General features: G+C 44.5%; 1 protein-coding gene across 1 annotated transcript in view; it reads left to right on the forward strand.

The window, feature by feature from the left end:
* Positions 1–2,627: 2,627 nt before the first annotated feature.
* Positions 2,628–23,551, forward strand: part of CREB3L2 (cAMP responsive element binding protein 3 like 2) — a 117,637-nt gene continuing 96,713 nt past the window's right edge. Inside the window, exon 1 of the mRNA XM_090043315.1 lies at positions 2,628–3,039. Within this exon, the coding sequence (XP_089899441.1) occupies positions 2,938–3,039 (102 nt within the window). The 5' untranslated portion in view covers positions 2,628–2,937. The remainder of the gene's footprint in view (positions 3,040–23,551) is intronic.

A 23,551-nucleotide genomic window follows, 5' to 3' on the forward strand; every position in this document is an offset into this window, starting at 1 on the left:
TGCACCCTGTTATCAAATCACCCCTCAACCTTCTCTTCTCCAAACTAAATAAGCCTAGCTCTTTCAGCTTTTCGTCATAAGTCATGCCCTCATAATTTGTCATACTTCTTAAGCTTCTAATTTTTGCTGCTCTCTGCTGGACTCTTTCCAGTCTATCCACATCCTTCTTGAACTCTGAAGCCCAACCTGCACACAGTAAACCAGGTGAGGCCTCTGTAGTATCCATCATGTCAAAAACATGCTCACCTGTTGTAGTCTTTCTGAGTTCTTTGTAACAGAAGAATTGCCCTATTATTTTTCTGTAGTCAAAATGTGAATGAAAGCTAAGGGCTGGCATTTTCCAAGGGATGCCTTAAGTCTAAAAAGTTGAGAACCACTGGTGTAATCTCTTGATAGTGTCCAGCTGCTAAACAGCATCTTATGCATTGTCCTGCCTTTTCTTTTTTTTTTTAAGGTAAATAATTTGAGGTAAATTTGAATGTTTTGGAGACTGAATTTGGCCAGGAGATTGACCAGGAGATTGTTTTGCAAATGCTGAATTATTCCCTATAGAATAACAGTCTCTCTAGGACTGGTACGGTCCAGGAAGTGGTAATGTGTATCTACTAGTAATGTCCCTCTGCTGTACTTCAGTCTTGTCCTGGAAGGGATTACCTTTTGGATCTGGAAATTAATTTAGTTCTGGGGCTATTACCTAGCATACTTTAGACTGAAATAACTAAAGAACTTCAAACAAACCATAAAACAGTTGTCTGTACCTGTCTGTTGTCTGTACCTGACTGTTACTACCAGCTTGTGTACAATTTGAATCACGCCCTTGTAAGGAAAAGATTTCACATTCATTTTACTGGTGCTCTATATAGAGATCAGAACAGAGTCAATTTAATATTGGATCCATCTGTGATGGGCAATATTGCCATAAATTCCACAACCTGACTTGTGTCTATTGGTGTGACTTCTTAAATTAAAAACAGACAACCAGTTTAATTCAAGGTTGATTAGTCTGAGATTTGACTTGGATCAAAACAGACATGGGACAGTTGTTTACACACAAGGCGTAAGTAGCAAATAACTCAAATGAGCTGTGATTGTTCTGCAGCAAAGTTTTCATTTGGATACTTTGCAGGCACTTCATGTGGGACAACAGGCTTGCCCGTCTGTAAGGCTTGAAGCTTGTTGCCATACAACAGGCTCAAATCTGAATCAAACCTGTTTATTTTTAGCCTTGGATAGCACAAAATTTCATTAAGGTGAACAGGATCTCTTCCCTTTACACCTTAGGGTCCTGTGAGTCCCCTAGAAACACTCCTTCTCTCTCAGATGGATTCTTATTTGCTTTCTGGCACCGATGCAGAAAGCGTTCAAGCGTGTTCTGACGTAGATAGCTAAAATAGCTGCCTTGGCAACATACCCGATTCAACACAAGCTGGTCATTTATTGGGGCCTGCTCATTCTCAGATTGCCCTTACTTGTTTTCTTGCTGCTGCTCATGCAGCTGTTGGCTGGGTGGAGTAAGAAGGATCCTGGAGGAGAATTGCCCACGCGGATCTGTGTGATCTGGGGAGGGGAAGGAAGCCACGCTTGAGGCCATTTGATCAAAATTTGGATCAAAACAGGCATGGGACAGTTGTTTACACGCAAGGCTTAAGTGGGAAATAAATTAACTGCTTTTGTTCTGCTGCAATTTTTTTATTCTGATACTTTGCAGGCACTTCACATGGGACAACTGGCTGGTCCATCTGTTAGGGCTGGGTTTTGTTGCCAGACAAAAGCCTCAAATCTGAATCAAACCTGTTTATTCGGGGACGTGCAAACACGGGTTCATAACAAAAAGATTGTGCTTAGGCTAAAAGCAACCTTAGAATCTCTCCAACCTAAATTGCTTCTGCTGCAGCTTGAGTACATTGCTTCTAGTCCTATGCCTGATGGCTGCAGAGGAAAGTACATCTGTGTCCTCTCTATAATCCTCCTTTGGCTACCGAAGACTGTTAGCAACGCCTCTTCTCCAAACTAAATAAGCCTGCTCTTTCAGCCTTCCCTCTAAGTCATGCCCTCAGAAGTCGTGCTTTTCTTCTGACATCCTACACAGGGCCAAGCCCCGGCTCCCGCATGAAGTGCCCGGGAATGGCTGTTTTGGGCAAAGCCCAGAGCGTGAGGCGCGAACTAAACCCTGTGCTTAGCCTGGGGGGGTTCCCACAGGGGAGGGAAAGGCAGACGCAGACGGCCGGACCCCAAGCCGGTTGCCCTGTGCTCGCCGGGCAGCGTGAGAGGAGCCCCCTCCCAGCCCGCACAGCGCCGCGCCCTCCACATTCCAGCGTCGGGGGGGCGGGGCTCCGGCCGTCCCTGCAGTCTTGGCGTTATCCCATTGGCCCCAGCTTCCGCTCATCGCGCTCCGAGCGTTCTTATTGGGCCACCCCCTCCTCTATGACGCTACACATCATGGAGCTCCCGCCCATATCGGGGGCCCTGCACCCTTCTATGACGCCACGCATGTGGAGCCCCCGCCCGCATTCCACAGCTGGGAAACAGCGCCCGGTCTCCTAAGGTCTGATTGGGCAGAGCCTGCAGAGGGAGCTGGAGTCCCGTCCGCGATTGGCAGACTTCGTGTAGGGGGTGGGGCTTGGCTGGAGCCCGGCTAAGCCTGAAGCAGCTGTGGGCAGGGTCCCAGCTGATAGAGGGAGCTGGTAAAGCCCCTGCCCCCCCGTTGCGGGTCAGCTGCGTGCACACAGTCAGGGGGGCGCAGCCCTGAGTGCTGGACAGTGGGGGAGAGGGGCTCTGCTCTGGCTTGAGATCCTGTCCGCTAGTCTTTCTCCGGTGCGGAGGGGAGGAGGAGACCTCTGGTCTTATGGACCAGGGCTGCTCCCTGCGAGCCTCCAGCCCCCAGTGAAGTGTGCCCCCAATACACGTCCCCAGGCTCGGCTGTGGCCCTAGGTCACCATGGAGGTGCTGGAAAGTGGGGATCAGAGCCTGTTCCGCTTGGACCGCAAGCTGAGCGAGCTGTCAGAGCCTGCGGACTCCGAAGTCCTGCTGTACAACACGGTGAGGAGCAGCAGCCCTGGGCCGTGGGAGGGGATGGGGGTCTGGCTTGTATTTGGGGCAGAAGGACATCATCTTATACCCACGTTGCCAGAAGGAGGTAGTGTAACGCGGGGGGAACAGCATCAGCCCTTGGGGCGGGGGGGGGTGGGAAGAGAAGCAGACATGGGGCAGCGTATTCAGTGCCCTGAAAACCTAAGCATTAAAATCCCCTTCCTGGATTTGTGCCCATGGAGGAATGCCATCCTCCTTCCCTCTTAGGCATAACTTGGGCTGCTTTAGCCCTGCTAGAGCTGTTTTGGACTCTCCCACATTCATGAGCCAAAACTGCTTTCCAGTTATAATGGGGGAGGACGGGCTGTAATCTTTATAATAGAAGAGGTAAAGGGAACAACTGATGCAACCAGGGAATGGCTAAAATGCGCTTGCATTTTGTTTTCAGAGCCCCTTTTAAGACTGTTAATGACTTTAATAACACTTAGGGGGACCTTGGTCCCCCTAATGCATCCTGGTGGTGTTGGCATGCAAGTAATTTCATGAACCGTTTTCAGACTTCGTTTAAACTGCAAAGGCAGACGCGATTGTATAACTTGTGGTTTGGATTTTATTCCCCGTCTTCGTGCAAATTAAGAGGTTTGGTAAGGTTTAACTTAAACCGTCAGTACGAAAATAACAGACACGGAAGCTTTTCCCATAAAGGCCTTATTCTTTGATTGGGTGAATTCCACAACTTTGAAATTTTGCTGACTGGGGTGCTGGCATTCTGCTACCCACTACCATCATTAGGGGTTCTGCTTCAAAGAGATGTTAAGCTCTACTTCCCAGAAGATTTTGTGGTGAATAAAGGGAGGAAAATCAGCCTTTTATTGCGATTCTCTTAATTTGAGAACTGCTCTCTTAATTCTTATTGAGGAGCAGCATTGCATGCTAGGAAAACAGCTGTAGCCAGATGTTCAACTTGAGTTGCTGAAGCAGGCCAAACGTTTTTCTTTTAAGCTATTTTCCCAGATTGCTATCGGAAAGGGGAAAAACAATTCCTCCCAGCCCACAGTACTACCCTCTTCCACAACCATGTCATAGGCAAAAATATTTTCTGTCTTTTAATCTGGTTTTTACAATGGCTGAAACACTCCTTTTACTTGGGTGGCTGTGGTCCAGATTTTGACTGAATTCAGTAAAATGGTCTGTGCAACATTGTACCAAGTACTGGATTCAGTGTATTGCCAGATTACAGGCATACCTCATTTTATAGTGCTTCACTTTATTGCGCTTCACAGATATTGCGTTTTTTACAAATTGAAGGTTTGTGGCAACCCTGCATCGAGCAAGTCTATCGGCACCATTTTTCCATTGGTTAGCATTTTTTAGCAATAAAGTATTTTTTAATTAAGGTGTGTACATTGTTTTTTTAGACATAATGCTATTGCACACTTAATAGACTACAGCATAGTGTAAATATAACTTTTATATGCACTGGGAAACCAAAAAATTCGTGTGACTTGCTTTATTGCGATATTCGCTTTATTGCGGTGGTCTGGAACCGAACTCGCAATATCTCTGAGGTATGCCTGTACTTCATTTTACTAGATGGAACAAAACTGAAAATCTCAAGTTGCTCTACTACCAGAAGGTTTTCAGTCTGTTTGGACAGAGATTAGGGAGTTGGGTAAATTAAGGCTCTCTCTGCAACAGTTCATTGCTTCTGGTCATGAAGACCTTCAGAGTAAACTTGCAACTGACCTTGGCATAGAAACTCTTTGCAATAACTTTACAATGCCAACCTGGAACAATTCCTATGGTGGGTTCATCCATGTAGGCCTTCTTGCACGTGGAAAAATGAGACTTGTTAACTTTTGTGTTTAAAATTCTCATATAGATTATGACGCATGTTACTTAAGAGCCCCCTCCCCCAGCGCGCACACAGTGCATACATGGTGCTTGGTTGCAAGGAAATCTTCCAATTCCAACTTACTTGCCTTGGGCTGCAGTTGCTGGTGATGCTGTTGGCACCGTTGTCTCAATTCTTTCCCCAGAAACTGTTTTGCAATCTGTGGAGACCTGAATCCTGTTCTCTGCCACTTCCTGGACCTGTAACGTACATGTCATGGTAACCTGTCTTTTGGCTAGTGCTCTCCTTCCCTTGCAGCCTACCAGTGCTTCTTAATTTCCTGCTGATGTTACTGTCAAGTGACAGGGTCTTTCTCTCCTTTCTTACTGCCTTCTGCAACCAAGTATATTGTGTCACTTGCTGCAGGGTTGGCCATATAAGACAGAGAACAGTAGCTGAACTCTTTCTTTTCTAACAAAATGCAGAATCAGCCAATTAGTTAGAGATGGCTTAGCATGCTGGCTTCCAATGTTAAACCCCTTTCCCGCCCCTCTCCTCCTGCCATAGAAATGAGATGATTTCCCACCTCAGAAAGTCTCATGTCTATGTATTATCAACTCCTAGCATGTTTGTTTGCCTTTAATATAGAGGTGTTTTGTGGTCTCAGACCACCGATAAATCACTCACCTGCTCCAGGTCTCAAGAGGTAAGGGGGTGGAGAAACTCTGTGCTAAGTTCTGTTACTTAATGCCATGCACACTCATCAAATCTCTTTTTTAAGAGAAGTCCAAGACTGAAATAGCATAAGAATGCTATTTGTTTGGTCTAAGGTGTTTTGGAAACTATATCGTGTTGGTTTTAGGGAGCCCTGTCTGTGCCTTAATTTCATAAGTATCAGCTATCTGGTTGAAAAGGGAGGGAATATAAGGTACTTCTGTGAACTTGGCTGTATCATTCTGCCACTCTGCTGTGATGTGGAATGATGTTGCTTTACAAAGATCTTGGTATTTAGATACAGAAACACTAATAAAGATGGAAGCTCATTTACTGTATGCTGGGCCTTAGCGGCTTGGGAAGCACACTTGTCTCCAGGTAATGAGAGTAGAGAGCAAGCCAGCTGTTCCACAGTATAGCTGTCCTCCTTTTATATACATTAGTATTGGGGTGATGTTGTAGCTGTGATGATCCAGAAAAAATGCGAGGGGCAAGGGTTTCTGTACATGACATTTTATTGGATCGGCTATATAGTTTGGAAGGACATAGAGGAAAGGTATAGTGGTACCTGAAAGTTAGCTGTATGTATAGTTATACAGTTGGTCCAATAACAGGTATTACCCACAAAAATCCTTGACTCTTCTTAAATATCTTGTTTAACCATGCATAGTTTTGTACAATTTCTATCTGCTTGGTAGACCTAGGAGAAGGCAGTCCAATGTTATGTGTTTTTGTTTGTTTGTTTGTTTTTTTAATGTGCTATCAGGATCTTCAGTGATAGAAAGCTCTTCTATAAAATGGCCAGTGTGGGGTTTTTTTTTTAGCAAGATTAAAAGAAGTGATCTTAATCATGGGCCCTTCTCAGAAGATCGTGTCAGTTTTTATTTTTGTCTAGAACGCTTCCTTTCAGCTCCAGTTTGGTTCTTGGAAAGTGACAAAAAGTGCTGCAAGCCATGCGCTACTTGAAGGGCATAGCCTACAAAACCAATGGCATTCTGGCTGTCCAGTGTTCAGGAATGCAGTGCTTTTTCCTCTTTCATAGTAAAGCTGTTACAGGAGCTTAAAACATTGCAGGTAACAAAGAGTTATGCACATCTCAAGAGGAGACATTGCTGATCTCTGCAAGCATGGAGCCAAGCTGCTTTAATTGTATAAATGGAGTCCACTCTGCTTCTCTTGTGGAGACGAGTCCTACATAGGCATTAAATCTTAGGTATATGCAGGAAGTCCCTTATGAAGAGATCTTCCCAAACCCAGACATGGGAGTGAAAAATGTATTTCTGTTGTTGCAAGAACTCTGAGGAAAGCCACTAATAAAAGAAGAGACGACAGCAACTCGGAGTGAAGTGGGTGTACTTGAGTACCAGTATCTGATCAAGAAAAGATGTGAAAACAGCAACTTGATTCTTTCTCTTTTTTAAAATTCATTTTTAATAATCTCTTACTGACTTATTTATTTTGCAAGTGCATTTTTCTGTGGAGGAAATTATTATGCTGGCTGTAATGAAATACGGAGTCCATAACTACCTTTTTAATAGCCACTCTGAGACTTTTGGATAGGGTGGGATATACATAAATAAAAGTTTCTCAACTGAGTGCAGAAAATTAGCATTGTTCTGGTATAGGCTTCAGATTTTGTAAGATTCATTGGCTTGGATGCTCTTACCAGGTGTACAAGTTTCTTGCTTGGTGTTTCTGTTGGGCTAGGGACAGAAATTATACACAAACTGATAAGTGATTGGAAACCAATTCAAATCCATAACACAACAGAATTTCGGTGCACATAAACCACTTTCAAAATGGCCAAAACCAGTTTAAAACAACCCTGGATGGATGTAGTAGCAGACTTAACCAATTTAGGGTAAATCTGTTTATTGAACTTCTGTCCCAGATCCCTTCCAGATTCAAATTAACTTGCAGTCTGTCAGCATCCCAGGATGCTTTGCATTTCCCCTGCAACCCTCCATCTTCTCACAGGGTGGGCGGGCTAGTCATGGCCCAGTCTGTCTGCTCCAGCTGAGCATGGAAACCTGCTCTAGCGCCTCCCAGCTTCTGGCCAGGTCACTGCAGGCATGTGGTTGCGTTTCCAGAATCAAAAGTGAATGTCTGTTCATTTGCTTATCGGTTCAATCTGCACAGCTTAAACTAAACTGTAGACTAACCTGGAAAGAATTAATTGATTCAGCCTCAGGCCTATGACTGTGTCTGTACTTTGGTGTGCAGAGTGGGCAGTTGGTGTTACCTCTTTGCTCCTGTCCCATTTACGTTTGTCCACGTGGTGTGATTAAATGCTGTACAGATCATGTCTGCTGGCTTGTGTTTTTTCTCACTTTCTTGCTCTTGTAAATGATATGCTAACCTTCCCATAGTCTTTAAAGAATGGCTGATGAATAGTGCTATCTCACTTGACAGTCCAAGGGGTGCGTATTCTTACCTGGGTGTGTAGCTGTGGTTTAAACATGACACTGTCCCCCAAGTTCTACCTCAGAAGATGTATTTGCCCCTTTTAGAAGGCTGCTCAGGAAACCCAATCTTCTGTGAACGTCCCTGTGCCAGTCTCAACTTGTGAATAAGTAATATGCTCTGCAAGCAGCTGAGTATATAGGGACATAGCCAAGAGAGACCTAAACAACCCAGAAAAGCTGTCCTGTATAGCCAGTAACTGGTATTGATTTAGAATAGGCAAAGACAAGGGAGTCGTGGAAATGATGGAAAAGCTCATGAAGAAGAGGGAGGATCTATTTCCTCCTGCAACCAGATCTCTGACTGGGGGGTAGTGAGGAGGTGTAGAGGAAGATGAGAATTCTGAAAGGCAGCTGCCTTTTACATTTATGTAAAAGAAGTTAAAAATGTTGTTTAGAAACCCCCACAAAAGCTGTTCACAGGCCTGGTTAATAAATTGAATCTTGCAGAGTGTAATGCACAAATACATTTCAACAGATGTGACTTTAATATGAAGGTTCCACACTACCTTAACTATCAGTGCCAAAATTCAGCCCCTGGGGGCCTTGCATTTTGCTTGCACCCGCTGATGATCTCAGCGATACTTAGAGCACCTTAAGGAATTCAGCTCTGTGCTCAGCTGTAGGTGTTGGTGAGGTCACTGGCAGTTGCTGGAGAAAAGGAGAGCCCTGAAGAGCTGAATACAGGTTTTGGCAGGCAGTGGGCCTTTAGACTTTTTTTTTTTTTTTTAACAAGTTACCAAAGTCTTGCATCTTCTGCTAAGCATCCTGAGATCCCAAATGGTTCTATAAGACTTACTTTTCCAGGCATTTTAGCTTACCTTTTAAGGAAAGAGAAGATTTAAGATTTCCCAAAGGTGTTTTATATTTTACTGTACATATGTTTGTGTCTTCTCTTTTTCTCTCATAAATTTGTCTGATTGCATCAATGCCAACTTGGCCTGCCCAGTCTCACTTTCATGTTTTGCCAGCAAGTTGTCCTGTAGGCTCCTAATTCAAGTCCAGCAACGCAAACACAAAACTTGTGCATCCCTGAAGATGGCTAAACTCGTTCTGGTTTGTAAGTTCCCACCTTCTTGTCACTTCTTCTAGCATCTGTTAGATGTAGGCAGGCAAATGAAGAGTTCTACATTTTTGGGTCTCCATTAGGATTGATGTGCCATGATGCCCCTCCAGCTGGGCTGTGCTTTACAGTGATAAATGCCAGAACCTGATGCAGATGGATGTGTCTGTTGACAAACAGTCTGTGAAATGCCAGCTACCTGTTCCATTGCTCAAAGGCAATCAAAAGGCAGATGGTCCTTTTATAAAGGACTTTTAAATGTCAGAGGCTTATCTGATACTGATGAGACGATGTTTCCTAGTTTGTGGTATTTAACCCTCTGGTTGCTTGTTGCAGCTTCTGTGCAGCAGCACAGTGCAGGTAGATGTAAGCAGGGATGCTCACTGAGGACATCCATGTTCCAAAGGTGATACAGTTGTGGAGCTGAATTGAAGCTGTGTTTGGCTGTGTAAGTATGTTGGGCAACAGTGAAGCTAGTGATCATGGGTGCTTCACCTCAAGGCAGTTTGCAGCAGCCTGATTTATCAGAAGGTGCTGTGTGCCCATCCTTTGACATCCAAGTCTTTCAAAGTGATTTTACTTTGGGCATCTTGAGTTGCTTTGGAAAATGTTAGCCTGTATCTAGGTGCTGGTATGGTATTTGTAAGAGATTCAGTTTTGTGAAGATGCTGTTGTTGATTGTCATAAATACTTTAGCTTCAGAACACATGCATGGTTTGAGTCTGTGGGCATGTGCAATCTGTGTGCATGTATAAAGGGATGCATTGTTTCCTAGTTTGGGTTTCTGCAGGCTGATTGTGTGCTCCTTAAATGCAAATGTATAAAGTACAGGGTTTAGAAAAGTCAGAGTTCAGAGTTGTGATAGTCCTGTAGGAAATGCTGGGGAAAACTTTGACCCATTCTTATCTCTCAGATAAAAAATGTCTATTACAAGGCAGCGAATCCCCTGAGGACTTTGCAGTGACTCATTTCCTCTCTCACACACACACTCTGATCGCTGTCTGCTGCTTAGTATTCTGATGACTTGTACAGAAAGAGTACACTGAACGCACTTTGTTGGATTGCCTGTATTTCTCCACTTGTGGCACGTGGGCCATATCATTTAAATGTGATACGATGTTAAACTTTACATACGCTCAAATTCACTTTTATGGCTCCCATGGAATTAACTTTTTTCTCTGAGTGGCCATGTTGTTGTTGTTCCAGTGAAAAGCACAAATTTTGTATTCCTTGACTTAAATGCCTGTGTGACTGAAAGTACTGCAAGAATATCATTTCTTATTTAATTTAATTTTGATTCTGTTAGCACTGATGCATTTACTTAAACAGGCAGGTCACCCCATCTTACCTTTTGGTTATGACTAGTAGCATAATTGAGGTGGAGGTGGCAGGGACAGTAGCCCTGGGCACAGTCTTTTTGGGGGTAGTACAAATATAGCTGCTTCTGCAGCTGACCTCTGCCAGTGGTGCAGAGCTGGCCTGTTACATGTGTGGTTTTAACTGTCTGTGCTTAGGGAACGGATTGAACTTTGCATCCCTTTCCTTCAGTAGTTGAGCATGGAAGGCAATGCTACAACTGGGCTTGCAGCCTTGCCTGAAGCCATTAAGCAGGGCTTTCCAAAGAATGGGCTATAGTCCTGTAGCAAAGAGGGGGAAGTGGAGAACTGTTATTTCAGCTGTAAACGTATAAAAATTAAAAAGCAGAAGTTTTAAACAAAACTTGAGACAGTCCTTCTGTCTCATGAAGAAACCATATGGAGGAATGGTAGGAGTCGACTATTTTTGCTCTCTACTACGTACTTAAAACTAGTTATTTCTCTGTCCTCTTTTTTTCCAGCTTAAGTAAGAGGAACATACTTATTTACCAGGAGATCTGCTGAGTACTTATGATGTCTAAATCTGCAACTATTTCTTCTTTTAGTAAGAGCCGAGAGACATGCACATGGTGGTTTGAAATTTCACTCTGCCACTGTATTTCCTACCAGTTAAATGTAGAAGAACGAAGTGTATTGGGGTTTCTCCAGCTGAGCTTTGTTTGGTAACTGTGCACTTAAGGGACTGGATCCATGATGAGGTGGGAGGTGAACCTGTGCACATCTGTTTTGGGAATGGTATGGGCGAGCAAGTCTTCACATGTTCTACAGAAAACACTATTTATATGCCTGGCAGCTGGTCTGGTAAACAATATCCCACACAGCTAAATGTTTCTCTTTATATTTTGAAGGATCCCCTTGTGGATAAGTAAAAATATATGGTTAATCATGGAGTGGATAGAGCACAATAGTTTGGATAAGTACATTTATTGTTAACTTTGGCATTGTCCTGCAGCTGGGAACATTGTAAAGTTGAGCGAGGGCACTTCATTTGACTAATGGAAGAGAATGAAGGGAGTTTATCCTTGGAGGTCTGCAGACCTTGTGTCTCACACCCTTAAAAAGGACCTTTCACATTGACTTAATCGGCTCCAAGTCCCCTTGAGTTCCTTCAGAAAGCTTTGCAATAAGACTGACTACTGACTCCTCTCAATCTCTTCTGTTGCTTTCTTTTTGTGAGCATCTCCATTTTCCACAGCTGGGGTGGTAGGCAAATGCAATTGGGAGAGTTTGACCTGGCCCTGCTGTTTCATTCTAGGTTTCTCACTTCCTCGGGTAGTTTCCTCAGTCATACACTACACCTGCAGTGGTTTATTAAGTTTCATGTATGTTTTCTTCTTTCTAACTAAAGCCTCCACAACTCCATCTCCAAACTGTGGATGCTCTCATCTACAATCTCCTGGTCTCCTGATGGCAGAAAATGTCCTTGGTTTAAATGATATGTCCAAAGTCTTTGACTGTGAGATCTGGAATAGAGCAGCTATGCTAGAATAGTGTCCACATAGGTAGTTATAATGATGCAGCTATACAGGCAGTCCTTGACTTACAACGGTTTGAGTTACGATGTTTGTAAATTGACACCTGAGTTTTGAAATTCAGACATGCATTTCAACTTTATGATGCTGGATACAGGTCTGTCAGTGGAAGGGGAGGGGGAAAGAAAGGGCTGTGGGAGGGCAGGTCAGGGCCCCTGCTGGAGTCGGGGACTGGGTCTGGAACGGGGTGGGACAAACACTGCCCAGCTGGGGCTGCACTGGGCTCTAGGAGCAGGGGTTGTGGGTGGTGGGAGAAGCTGCAGCTTGTCCAGCTGCTCCCCCAGCTGCCCCCGTGGGGGCAAGGCAGGCAGTGCCAGGGCTGCGCTGGACAACCACGGGAGAAGCTGTGGCTCAAGCAGCAGCTCGTCCAGCTGCTCCCCTGGCTGCCCCCACCGGGACGAGGTAGGCAGTTCTGGGGCTGTGCTGGGTGGCTGCAGGAGAAGCCACAGCTCATCTGGCCGATCCCCTGGCAACTCGTACTGGGGTGAGGCAGGTGGCCGCAGGAAAAGCCACAGCCTGTCCAGCAGCTCCTGCTGCTTGTCCAGGAGGGCATGGGGTGGGATGAGGGAGGGATGTGTGACACCCCCCCCCCCGATCTGGTATCTTTACAATATAAATGCGTTGTTTTGTATGGCAAAACTGGTTCCAAGTTGCAATGTTTCGACTTAAGACACAGTTTTCAGGAACCAATTGTGTTGTAAGTCTGAGGACTGCCTGTATGTAGTGGGATAATTATTTGGGTATACCTGTAGTTATTCTGGAAAACTTCTCTGTATAGACAGATCAGCACATAAAAAGGTACGAAACTAGATGAAGCATTTTCAGCTTAGTTGCAGCACAAGAAGGGGTGCTTCTAAGTTGCAGTCCAAAAGTGTGCCTTCAGATTGCGTACACTTAACCTAGTTAGTTTGAAGTTAGTTCAACTTGGGTGCAAGTAGCAGCATAGCTCTTAACAGGACTTTGAAGTACGAACCCGTGCAACTACTCCGTGCATAGCCCAGGTGTTTATCCAGTTTCCTGAGCAGGTTCTGCAATATATGCTGCTCTGGTCTACATTGCTAATAGCTGCTGCATTAGCTCAGGTATGTCTGTAGACTTTAGGACTATGATGTAGACATCCTTTCTCTGACCACTGTAGTTGGCTTATCAGCCTTAATATGTTCTTTCTGGTTAGATAGCATCTGTTCCTGCTTTGTCCATTGATCTGTCAAGCTCTGCTGTTTAGTTTCCCTTGGAACCTCCACCCTGCCATCACCCCAGGGCAACTATTTCTCTACATTTCAAATCCATTTCTTCTGTTACCTGAACATGCAATGGAATTTGGGCTTCCTCTTTTCTCTAGTCTAGGTAATAGACTCTTGAGGATACGAAGACCTTTTTAACCTTAATAGCCCTTTTTAAAGGCCTCCTGACCTAGCATCAATACTGCCTTTTATAGGCCCCTTTGCTTGCCTTTGTCTAGTTTGTCAACCCTACTCCTACGCTCAGGCCCAGTTTGTCTTTGCCAGAAGACAAGAATTATGCTCAGGTCTCTAGGGTCCCTGTTGCAACATAGTGCATTGCAAGTTTTCCCAGTTCAGGAGGGAAAACCTTATTTTTGCCATCCCTCTAGTTCCTCTTTCATTCAGATACACACAGAAGAGTGAAAAGGCTGTCAGTGGTTTCTGAAGGCCCTTTTAACTGGCTGCAGCAACTGTGGTTCTCTGGATAGCACGGGCTGAGAATTGGACTTATGGTGAGGTGACATTTGTCTTCTCCAAGTTGTGGATCTAACTCAGAACTTCCCAAGTCTTCCAAAATAGTTTTTTAATTGGGTCCTGCGCCACATGCAAATGTCCCTATGTTGCTACTGACTGTATGCAACTCTTTCTCTCCCCACCCCCCAAAAAACCAAACCAAACAGTTGCTCAAGCAGCTGGATGAGGCTTTAAAACAAATGCTTCTGGCTTGGAATTGCGAGTCTTTGGATGACCCAGGAGGAAGGAGGAAAAGGCAAAAATTACAGTGGAAGAGTAAAAACTGGAGTGCTGCTTCTAGGTCATGAGAAATGGGCACTGGGAAAATTAGATGGTTAACACATCCTGTGCGAGTGAGGTATATACATGTTTTAGGTTGCAAGAGTAAATGGGGCATTGAGTCAACCCAAAATGAGGCAAAAAAATCTTAATCTTGGGGAACCTTATTTATTTATTTATTTTTAAACAGCAAATGTGTTATAATCTTGGATTCAGCATTTTTCCACTGTTTGTTATCTTAAACTACAAAGTATTTTAGGTAGAGACTGTATTTACCGTTTGTCTGTTGAGTGCTTAACAGATGCGAGGCCCAAGCACAAAGACACTTTTGGTTCACATTTTAAAGTAGAACTACTAAGAGTGTGGACAGTGGAGGGGAATGTATTTAATTGTGTAACAGGGCCAAGTTGAGGAACTGTGAAGATGCTAGATAGCTGGTCAAGACTTGTATTAATAAAGCTATTTGCATAGTTGCCCTCTCTACACGTGTGTTACTGAAGGCTGCCAGTGACCTTTTTTGACTGCTGAGACTTGGGGAGGGCACTAATGTTCTTGCCACATGCCACCAACCAGCTTTAAATCTTCCTCTCTGTGTGGTGCTGCTCCTTTGTGGTGAGGAGCAGAAATCTGATGAAAAATGCGACGCCTTCATCCTTTTTCTTTTCTCTGCCAAGAAAGTGTGTCCCCATGGTGATTGCAGTGGGGTTCATGTCATCATTTCACACATGTGACAGTAAGGAAAGAAGAGACCAGCCTGCTTGTTTCGATTAATTTCTTAATTGATTAATATTGCCAGAGGTACTCAAGGTTTTCAGGCATCACTCTTCATCCAGTGCATTTGATATGTCCAGAAGCCTGAGGGAAAGTAAAGCCAGTAAGATGGTAGGGAAGTGAAGAAAAAGGATGCTACAGAGATCCCTTTCCAAAAGAAAAGGCTCAAGAGAAGTATTACCCACATATGTGGTTCTTGGACGATTGGGAACCTCAGGTACTGGGCAAGCTCTCTGTTGCTACAGTGGTGCCAGAATGAATTGGATCTGTTTTCTAATGCCCTATAATCCTTTGATCTAACTCTTTTCCTTAAGTAGATATTGCCACTTGAAATAAGAGGTGTGATGTGGGTATATGTCCCTTTAGGGATAGGAGACCCAGTTTCTCATGTCAGGGTGTTACTGTTAACTTAAACAAGAGCAGAAGCCAGGCTTTAACAAGGTGCTTCAAATTTACCTTGCTGCTGAGGCTGAGACACTTTTTTTCAATTTTTTTTCTATTTTGCAAGTTGATCTGGACTATTGCACCCAGTGCGATGTAAAAGGCATGGGACTCCTTTCAGTCACCCCCCTCCACAGGGTGGAAACAGCAGTGCCTTGGATAGCAGAAAAAGGGGATGGGAAGGAGTATGGCCTTAGGTGCCTTTCCATGCCTATCCAGTTCTTCAGAGTTTTTGCTAGAGCATCTAGCAACTAGTGAAAAAACTGTCTTGTTAGTAAAACTAACACTGAAAAAAAATTATTCAGACCAAAAACTTAAGAAAAGGCAAGGCAACAATGCCTGCCGAGTAAGCAGAAGGAACTGATTAACTCCTAATTGACAGCAGAAGTAGTAATATGACAGTTGCTCTGGAAAGGGTTGTAACACTACAAATAGAATCAGGCTGGCATAGGAGGAATTAGCAGTAAGAAGGAGACGCTCTCAAACAACAATTTGCTAATAAAGACTAAAGGGAGAGGAAAATATGGCTTTTTAAATAGTATGTTTTCAGTGACGAGTCAGTCTCTAATACAAGAGGGCTGCCGGCTTCCTGCAGAACATCTGTCCCTCTCATCTCGGAGTAATTCTATCTAACTGGGCTAGTTGCCAGTGTTGATTGTACGTCTCGTTCCTTCAGTTTTTTACAGCTAGAGTTTCCTTCCCCAGCTCCCTCCCCCTTCCTCTCACCACTCTGCTTGCACAGCTGTGTAGATTGATTCTGCTCTCACATTTTTTGGCTAAGTTTTTGAGGGGGGGGAGGAGAGGGTTGTGAATAGGAAGAGAAGTGGAGGTAGGGTCAGGTTTTTGTTTGTTTGTTTGTTTTTATGTTTTTAATTAAAACGATGTAGTTAGTGCCTAATCTTTCTCCTCTGCTACTTTGTGGAACATGGAAGTGAATAAGAACCAAGCTGAGGATGTGCGTGTTCAGTGGTTGCGTTCCACTTGCCCTTCCTCATCGACGTGACTCATAGAAACAAACTGCTCTCTTGGACTCTTAAACAAAGCTTGTGTTTCCTCTGTCCCTTCTCATTCCAGTGCCAGTCTCCCTTGAGGTGAAGCAAAGAAGGGAAACCTACTAGGTACGCATGTGAAGGGTTCATGAGCACAGTTAACAAATGACAAAGACCCTTTAATTGAGCTAGGAAGGGAGCAAGCTGGCGCCTGCCGCAGGCCTCCAGATGTGAGATTTCATTGTGCATTAACTCTGCCCTTGGGATGCCTAGCCAGCTTACTCTGCTGACAGCTGGAAAGCTTTGCTCATGCATAACTCATTTAAAGGAAAAAACACTGCAGAAAGTAACTCTGGTACTTCGTTAGAAGACACTTCAGCCTTAGTAAATGTGAAATATTTTTCTTCCCTCAAATTTAGTCTTTTGCAATGTCTTTCGGGCTTCGGCCTTTTGTTTCTCACCATTACATTTCAGAGTGAGTGCTGGGACAGCTAGGATGCTCGTTCCGCTCAGAAAAGTAAACTTACCTTCTTTCCCATTATCCATGTGATTCTAGACCATTAATTCAAGCAAGTCAACTGTGTTTGTGACTACAGTTGAATTAATAGCTATCAGAGTGGTTACAGATGAAAGAGCTCGATAGAACTCCTGCTTTACTACCCAAGATTATGTCTGTATTGAGGTTCCTTTGTTTAGGTAGCCTTTCACAAAGTTGTAGGGGGAGAGATGGACCTTTTAATCGGAAAGTGTGACTAAAACCACAAAAACTGCCAGTGTGACTCAGGACCAGTGTGGGAAGTGTCTCAATTTATTTTTAAAAATAAAGTGCATAGGGTCTTTGGACCTGCCTCCTGATAAGCATAGTGAGGGTGAAAAGCTTAACGAGTTTTGAGATTATGTTCAGTCATTTTATGAAGGCATTCTGCGTTGTGGTTGCCTGCAATAGGAGGAATCTGGATTCAGTGACCCTCAAGGTCCTTTCCAGTTCTGTGCTCCTAATTACATCTGCAGATACTTTGACGAAAAGTAGGTTAGAAAATAAAGACAAGAGACTGCTGGTGGAAAAGTTGTGGTTCCTAAGGCAGCAGGAGGAAAAATGATTGAAATAGTTGTTTAATCAGGGTAGGTGGAGGGAAAATGAGGGGGAAGAAGGGGAGTCTGGAAAGCAGCCGTGTCAAAAGAGCTAGGGGATGAGTGTGGATGGCAAATTAAACATGACACTGGAGTAGTGATAAGATAGCAAAAACTGCAGATTTGGGAACCATACATGGATGTGTTATGATAGGCCTCAGGCTCGATAGTCTTGATGATGTTAGTATTATTGTATTTGAACAATGCCTTTAGACCTTTGCATCTGTAATACCTAAAAGTAAATGACTAATCTGGGGCAATCTGAAGAGGAGCCACAAGAAACAAGAGGTTGCTGGTGGATGTGTCTCTGTGTACACACACACACACACACACACACTGCATTTGTTTGGCAGGTGTTTGCGGAAAGGGACCGATCAGAACAGTTTGTTTAAATAACACTGAGCATGAGGATTTTCTCTCAGTTTCATATTCTGGCTAATTATATCATTTTCAGTACTGGTACGAGAATGGATAGTTTGCTGAAACTCTGGTTTTTGCTGTAACTTTTGTAACAGGACAAAGATGTCTTCTACTTTTAGTCTTTTGAGTTAGAATACTAGTACCCATGTCCCACACACAATGTTTTGTCATTGTTCATAAAGAAGTTTTTGAACACTCATGACTACTTACCTTATTTTTGGTGGTCTTTTGTGGGGGAAAGGGGAACGATTTTTTTTCCTCTTTCATACTGTAACACTAGAAGCAGCACCTGGAGGAAGGGAAATGGGGAAATAAAAAGCAATAAATATAAACTAGAAATGATAAAGTGGAGAAACTTACTGAAAAGTAGATATAGGGTTCAGTAGATGAAGAACACAGTTAGTCCCAGTCAACATGGTTTTATGGAAAATAAGTCTTGTCAATCAAAAATGACTTAATTATTTGAGATTGCAAGTTTTTGTTAACCATAGGGAGATAATTTTATATGGCATTTGACTTGGTACAGCATCATGCTGTACCACAAATATCTGCATTATGTAATGACCATAAGACACACGTTAAATGAAAACGAGATCTTGCCACTCGTATGGTTAAGGGCCTGCAGGCCAAGCCCTATGAGGAGAGACTAGAGAAACTGGACCTTTTCAGCCTCCGCAAGAGAAGGTTGAGAGGTGACCTGATGGCTGCCTATAAGTTCATCAGGGGGGCGCAGAAGGGAATTGGTGAGTATTTATTCACCAAGGCCCCCCCGGGGGTTACAAGAAATAAGCTAGAAGAGAGCAGATTTAGATTGGATATTAGGAGGAACTTCTTCACAGTTCGAGTGGCCAAGGTCTGGAACGGGCTCCCAAGGGAGGTGGTGCTCTCCCCTACCCTGGGGGTCTTCAAGTGAAGGCTAGATGTGTATCTAGCTGGGGTAATGTAGGCCTAGCACTCTTTCCTGCTTATGCAGGGGGTCGGACTCGATGATCTATTGAGGTCCCTTCCGACCCTAGCATCTATGAATCTATGAACACATCTCAAAGAGTAGCAGTCAATGAAGAATTTGTATAAAATAATAGAATTGTAGAAAATTGGGGTTGGAAGGGACCTCAGGAGGTCACTTAGTCCAGCCCTTTGCTCAAAGAAGGACTAGTCCCAACTATATAATCCCTGCCAAGGCTTTGTCTAGTTTTATAAACTTCCAAGGACGGTGTAGACGGCTGTGTCACACTTGGCTCTGCCATCGAGATTTAGTGCTCTGATCTGTTGAGTGCCAGTCCTTGGAGCCTGACAGCTTGGCCTTGCTGGCTCGTATTAGTGGGGCACACCCTCAGTCTCACCCGCCACATCTTGATCTTTATAGTAAAAGGGGAGGATCCTTGATGGTCTACTCTTGCCCTCACGAGTGCCTCAGCTTGTTGTAACTTGGGGGCTTCGCCTCCCCTTGCACCCCATCCTTGCACCAACCAGATCTTATGGTCTTGCCAGGCTATGTGCCATCGGATGATGGAATGCCACCATCTTTGCAAATGGTCAATAAGTTGGGCTCCTGCCCAGGTAAATAGTCTCAATAGGCTAATAATAGTCTTCCCCTGCCCTGTCATGGCAGTCTCTAGGGGTTTGGTATGTCAAACTGACGTCTGTTCCTCACTAAATATCTGATAGCCCCTTAATCCTGGCTCTCTGGGTTCTTATGAGTATGTCCAGCAGGGCTAATCAGCCAAGTCCTTAATTTTTCCTCATCTGGTTCTGCTAACCCTCAGTGTGACTATGGGGCCCAGTACCCGTTTCCAGAATGGACTCACGGTCCATCGCACTCGGTGCTCCAGAAAAGCAAATGACATCTCTTGGTGCCTCTGTGTCATTGTCAGTTTCTCCATGGCGTAGTGCTGGTCCCGATGTCCTGAGGCTCCTCTGAGCCTCAAATCAGGTGAGCAGGCTCTGCTCTGCTCCCCTCACCCCTGCCGGGTCAGTCCTTGCTCTGGGTCAGTGCTCTCACAGCTGTGATTCCGGGCCTCTGCTCTCTCTGTTCAGCTGGTGCAGGGCATGTCTTTATGCACGCTGGCCAACCCAGATCTGGCACGAGCTTGTAAAGTGGGGTGGCCACAGTGCCTGGAGCTCTCCAGACCATGCTGCCAGTGTCTTCCCTGTCAAGTCCCTGCTCCCAGGGAAATCGGCCACCTCAATGTCCCACTCTTGGGAACCAGTGAGGGTTCTTTTGGGGCCCCGTTACCCCTATATGGGTCATCATTGGGGTACTCCCCGCTACCACAGATGGCGATTCCACAACCTCTCTGGGTAACCTATTCCAGGGTTTTACTACCTATGAGGAAAAGAGGGTGTATCTGGTGGGTTTCATAGTTGATCTGCTCAGGTCTCTTCTGACCCTGCCATCAAGTCCGACCCCCACCATGACAGGAAAGAGTACTGGGGTCAAATGACCCCAGCAAGGTGTTCATCTAGCCTCCTTTTTAAAGACCCCCAGGGTAGGAGCCAGCACCACTTTTCTTGGAAGTTGGTTCCAGATCCTAGCCGCCCTGACTATGAAGTAGCGCCTCCCTGACGTCTAGTCTGAATCTACCCTCTGCTAGCTTGTGACTGTTATTTCTTCTCACTCCTGGTAGTGCTCAGGAGAACAGGGACTCTCCCAATGCCTGCTGGTCCCCCCTGACTAGTTTGTAAACGGCCACTAGATCCCCCCTCAGCCTTCTCTTGTGGAGGCTGAACAGGTTCAGGTCCTGTAGCCTCTCTTCGTAGGGCCTGCCCTGCTGTCCCCAGATCATGTGGGTGACCCTCCTCTGGACCCTCTCCATGTTGTCCACATCCCTCCTGAAGTGCGGCGCCCAGAACTGGACACAGTACTCCAAATGTAGCCTGGCCAGTGCCACATAGAGGGGGAGGATCACCTCCTTGGACCTGCTTGAGATGCATCTGTGGATGCATGACAAGGTACGGTTGGCCTTCCTGACTGCATCCCCACACTGCCGGCCCATGTTCATCCTGGCATCAGTGATGACTCCAAGATCCTTTTCTGCCTCTGCACTGACGAGAAGGGAGTTCGCCAGCCTGTAGGTATGCTTCTGTTTCTTCCTCCTCAGGTGTAGCACCTTGTACTTGTCAGTGTTGAAACCCATCCTGTTCTCATCCTCCCCACCCTGTAACCTGTCCAGGTCCAATTGCAGCCTATTCCTACCTTCTAGCTTGCCCACTTCTTCCCACATCTTAGTGTCATCTGCGAATTTGAACAGGGTGCTTCTTACCCCCTCGTCCAAGTTGCTGATGAAGATGTTGAACAGTGCAGGCCCAAGGACTGAGCCCTGTGGAACCCCACTGCCCACATCCCTCCAGGTCGAATAGGACCCGTCCACCACCACTCTCTGGGTGCGGCCCTCCAGCCAGTTAGTGACCCACCTGACTGTGTAGGTGTTGACACCACAGTCCCCCAGTTTCCATATGACTTGCTACGAAACCCAGCGTTCCACCCGCATTTTCATCCAGGATCTGTACGTAATGTAAAACTGCTGCTGGTAGAACTTGCAGCTGATGCAAGGACTAGCGGAGTGGTTAACATTGAAGAGAACTGGGCAGTCATACCAGAACAACCTGGATTACTTGATAAACTAGGTTTATGTAAATATCATAATTCAGCCTTATGCAGAATTATGTGCATAAAGGCCAAGAATGCAAGGTGTGCTTACAAAATGGGGGATTGGGTCCTGGAAAGCAGCGTCTCTGAAAAGGATCTGTGGGTTAGACGGGACAAGAAACTAATTGTATACCCCGATGTAGTACTGTAGGAGAAAGAGCTAATCTGTTTTTTGGCTATACAAATGGAAAGCCATGAATAGGAGTTGAAGTGATATTATTATTATTATTATTATTTTTTTAATGTCTATATATTCATTGGTGAAACTGATTCTAGAATTATCTGCAGTTTTGGTATTTGTATTTTAAAAAGGGATGTTGACAAAGGGGGACTGTAGAAAGGGCCACAAAACCATTTTGGAGAAAACTGTTTTGTTAAAGATCAATCTGTTTAATTAAGCTGCCTCTCAGTCTTTTTGATAAGGTAAAGCAGGGGTTATCAACCAAGGGTATGCATACCCCTGGGGCTATTTGGGAAGGCCCCAGGGGGTATGCAGCAGTGGTGCGGATAAGCGGTGGCACTTCTGGTTTTGCTGCTGGTGCTTCTGGCTTCACCATGGGAGACACCCCCTCCCCCTTCTGCCCCTTGTTGATCATCTGCAAGGGGACTCAGTGCTTCTCAACCAGCTGTTGAGGCTACACCAACCAAAAAAGGTGAAAAACACCTGGGCTAAAGCAAAAGTACAGTTATGAGGATATAATGCTTGCTATGGAAAGCCAGTTCAAATAACACAATGATTCTCAACCAGAGTATCATGGCACTCTGGGGTGCCATGAAATCCTTTCAAGGGTGAAATGCAATCTTGGCATATTTAGGTGTGCAAACACATGCACAAGATTCACAAGATTATTTTAAATAGAACTGGAAATTTCAAATAGGATTCTATAATGTCAAAAAAACCCATTCTGACCTGTTCTGATCTTTCTGAGTTCTTTGCAACAGAAAAATGACTCTTTCTGTAGTCAAAAAATGAATGAAAACCAAAATCTGGCATTTTCTGAAGGGCATCCTTAGCCTAAAAAAGGTTGAGAGCCAATGATCTAGCAGAAGAAAGGCATAGTAAGGACAAGGACCTAGAAAGTTAAGCCAGATCAAATGAGAAATTAGGTATGATTTCTTAGTGGTGGGAGTGTTTTAGAATGACTGGAGCAAAATGCCCAAGGAAGTAGTGGATTTTTCATCCCTTGATGTTTGCACATGAAGACAGGTGGACTTCCTGGAAGATGGTCACTGGACTGGGCCCAGTGCAGGTTAGCTGTGTGATGACTGACTTCTGTGATATACAGGAAGTCAGACTCTGATTTCGTGGTTCCTTCTGGCCTCAAGCTCTGCACCTACTTCTGTACCTGGTGATTCCTTAGCTGATCCATTGAAGTCACAATGTGAAAATAACCAGGGCCCTGCTGCAACAAAGCTCCTCTACCCTATCCATAATCAGAAAGAATGTCTTATTTGAAAACTTATCTAACTTCATTCCAACTACATGGTCCATTTAAAAAAAAAAATCACCCTAAGAAATCTTTGCTTATTGCATAATTCATGGGCTGTCATGGCTACAACATTGCTCTCATACTACTGTAACATGGAAGATACTAAAATCTGCTGCTTACGATGGAAAATCCACAATCTAAAAAAAAAAAAGAAAAAAAAGAAAAGCCAGACTACCGAGTGAAATTGTCTTAAGCCAGTGTAAGAAAAGTAACATCATCCCAAAAGGACCCATCTGCAGTCCTTTAGCTAACGCACACAACTCCATATATGCAAGACCGATACACAAGAGAACTTCCAAGAAATTAAGAAACCATTTTGTTCACCTAACCTACTCCAAACAAGATCAACTGAGACAAGAGATGCTCATTTTTTAGGCTACTAAACTAAGAGACATTAACTTGGAGACATATCTGGCTAGTATGCAGCAGACCCAAATGTGCTACTAAAAATACCTGATGACAGCCATCCAACATAAGAAAAAGTGGAATCGGCTATCACAAGAGCCACCTTACAAGCAGCACTGGAGGGAATCAAAACAGCAGCGCTTGAAACACAAACATCTTCAACTTGTTGCAACACATGCTATCCTAATATGAAATATCTGTGCTCTTCAAAGGCTTAAATTTGTGCCCA

This window comes from Crocodylus siamensis, chromosome 4, assembly GCF_052110815.1.
Source record: "Crocodylus siamensis isolate JL-2025a chromosome 4, ASM5211081v1, whole genome shotgun sequence".
In the NCBI taxonomy this organism is placed as follows: Eukaryota; Metazoa; Chordata; order Crocodylia; family Crocodylidae; genus Crocodylus; species Crocodylus siamensis.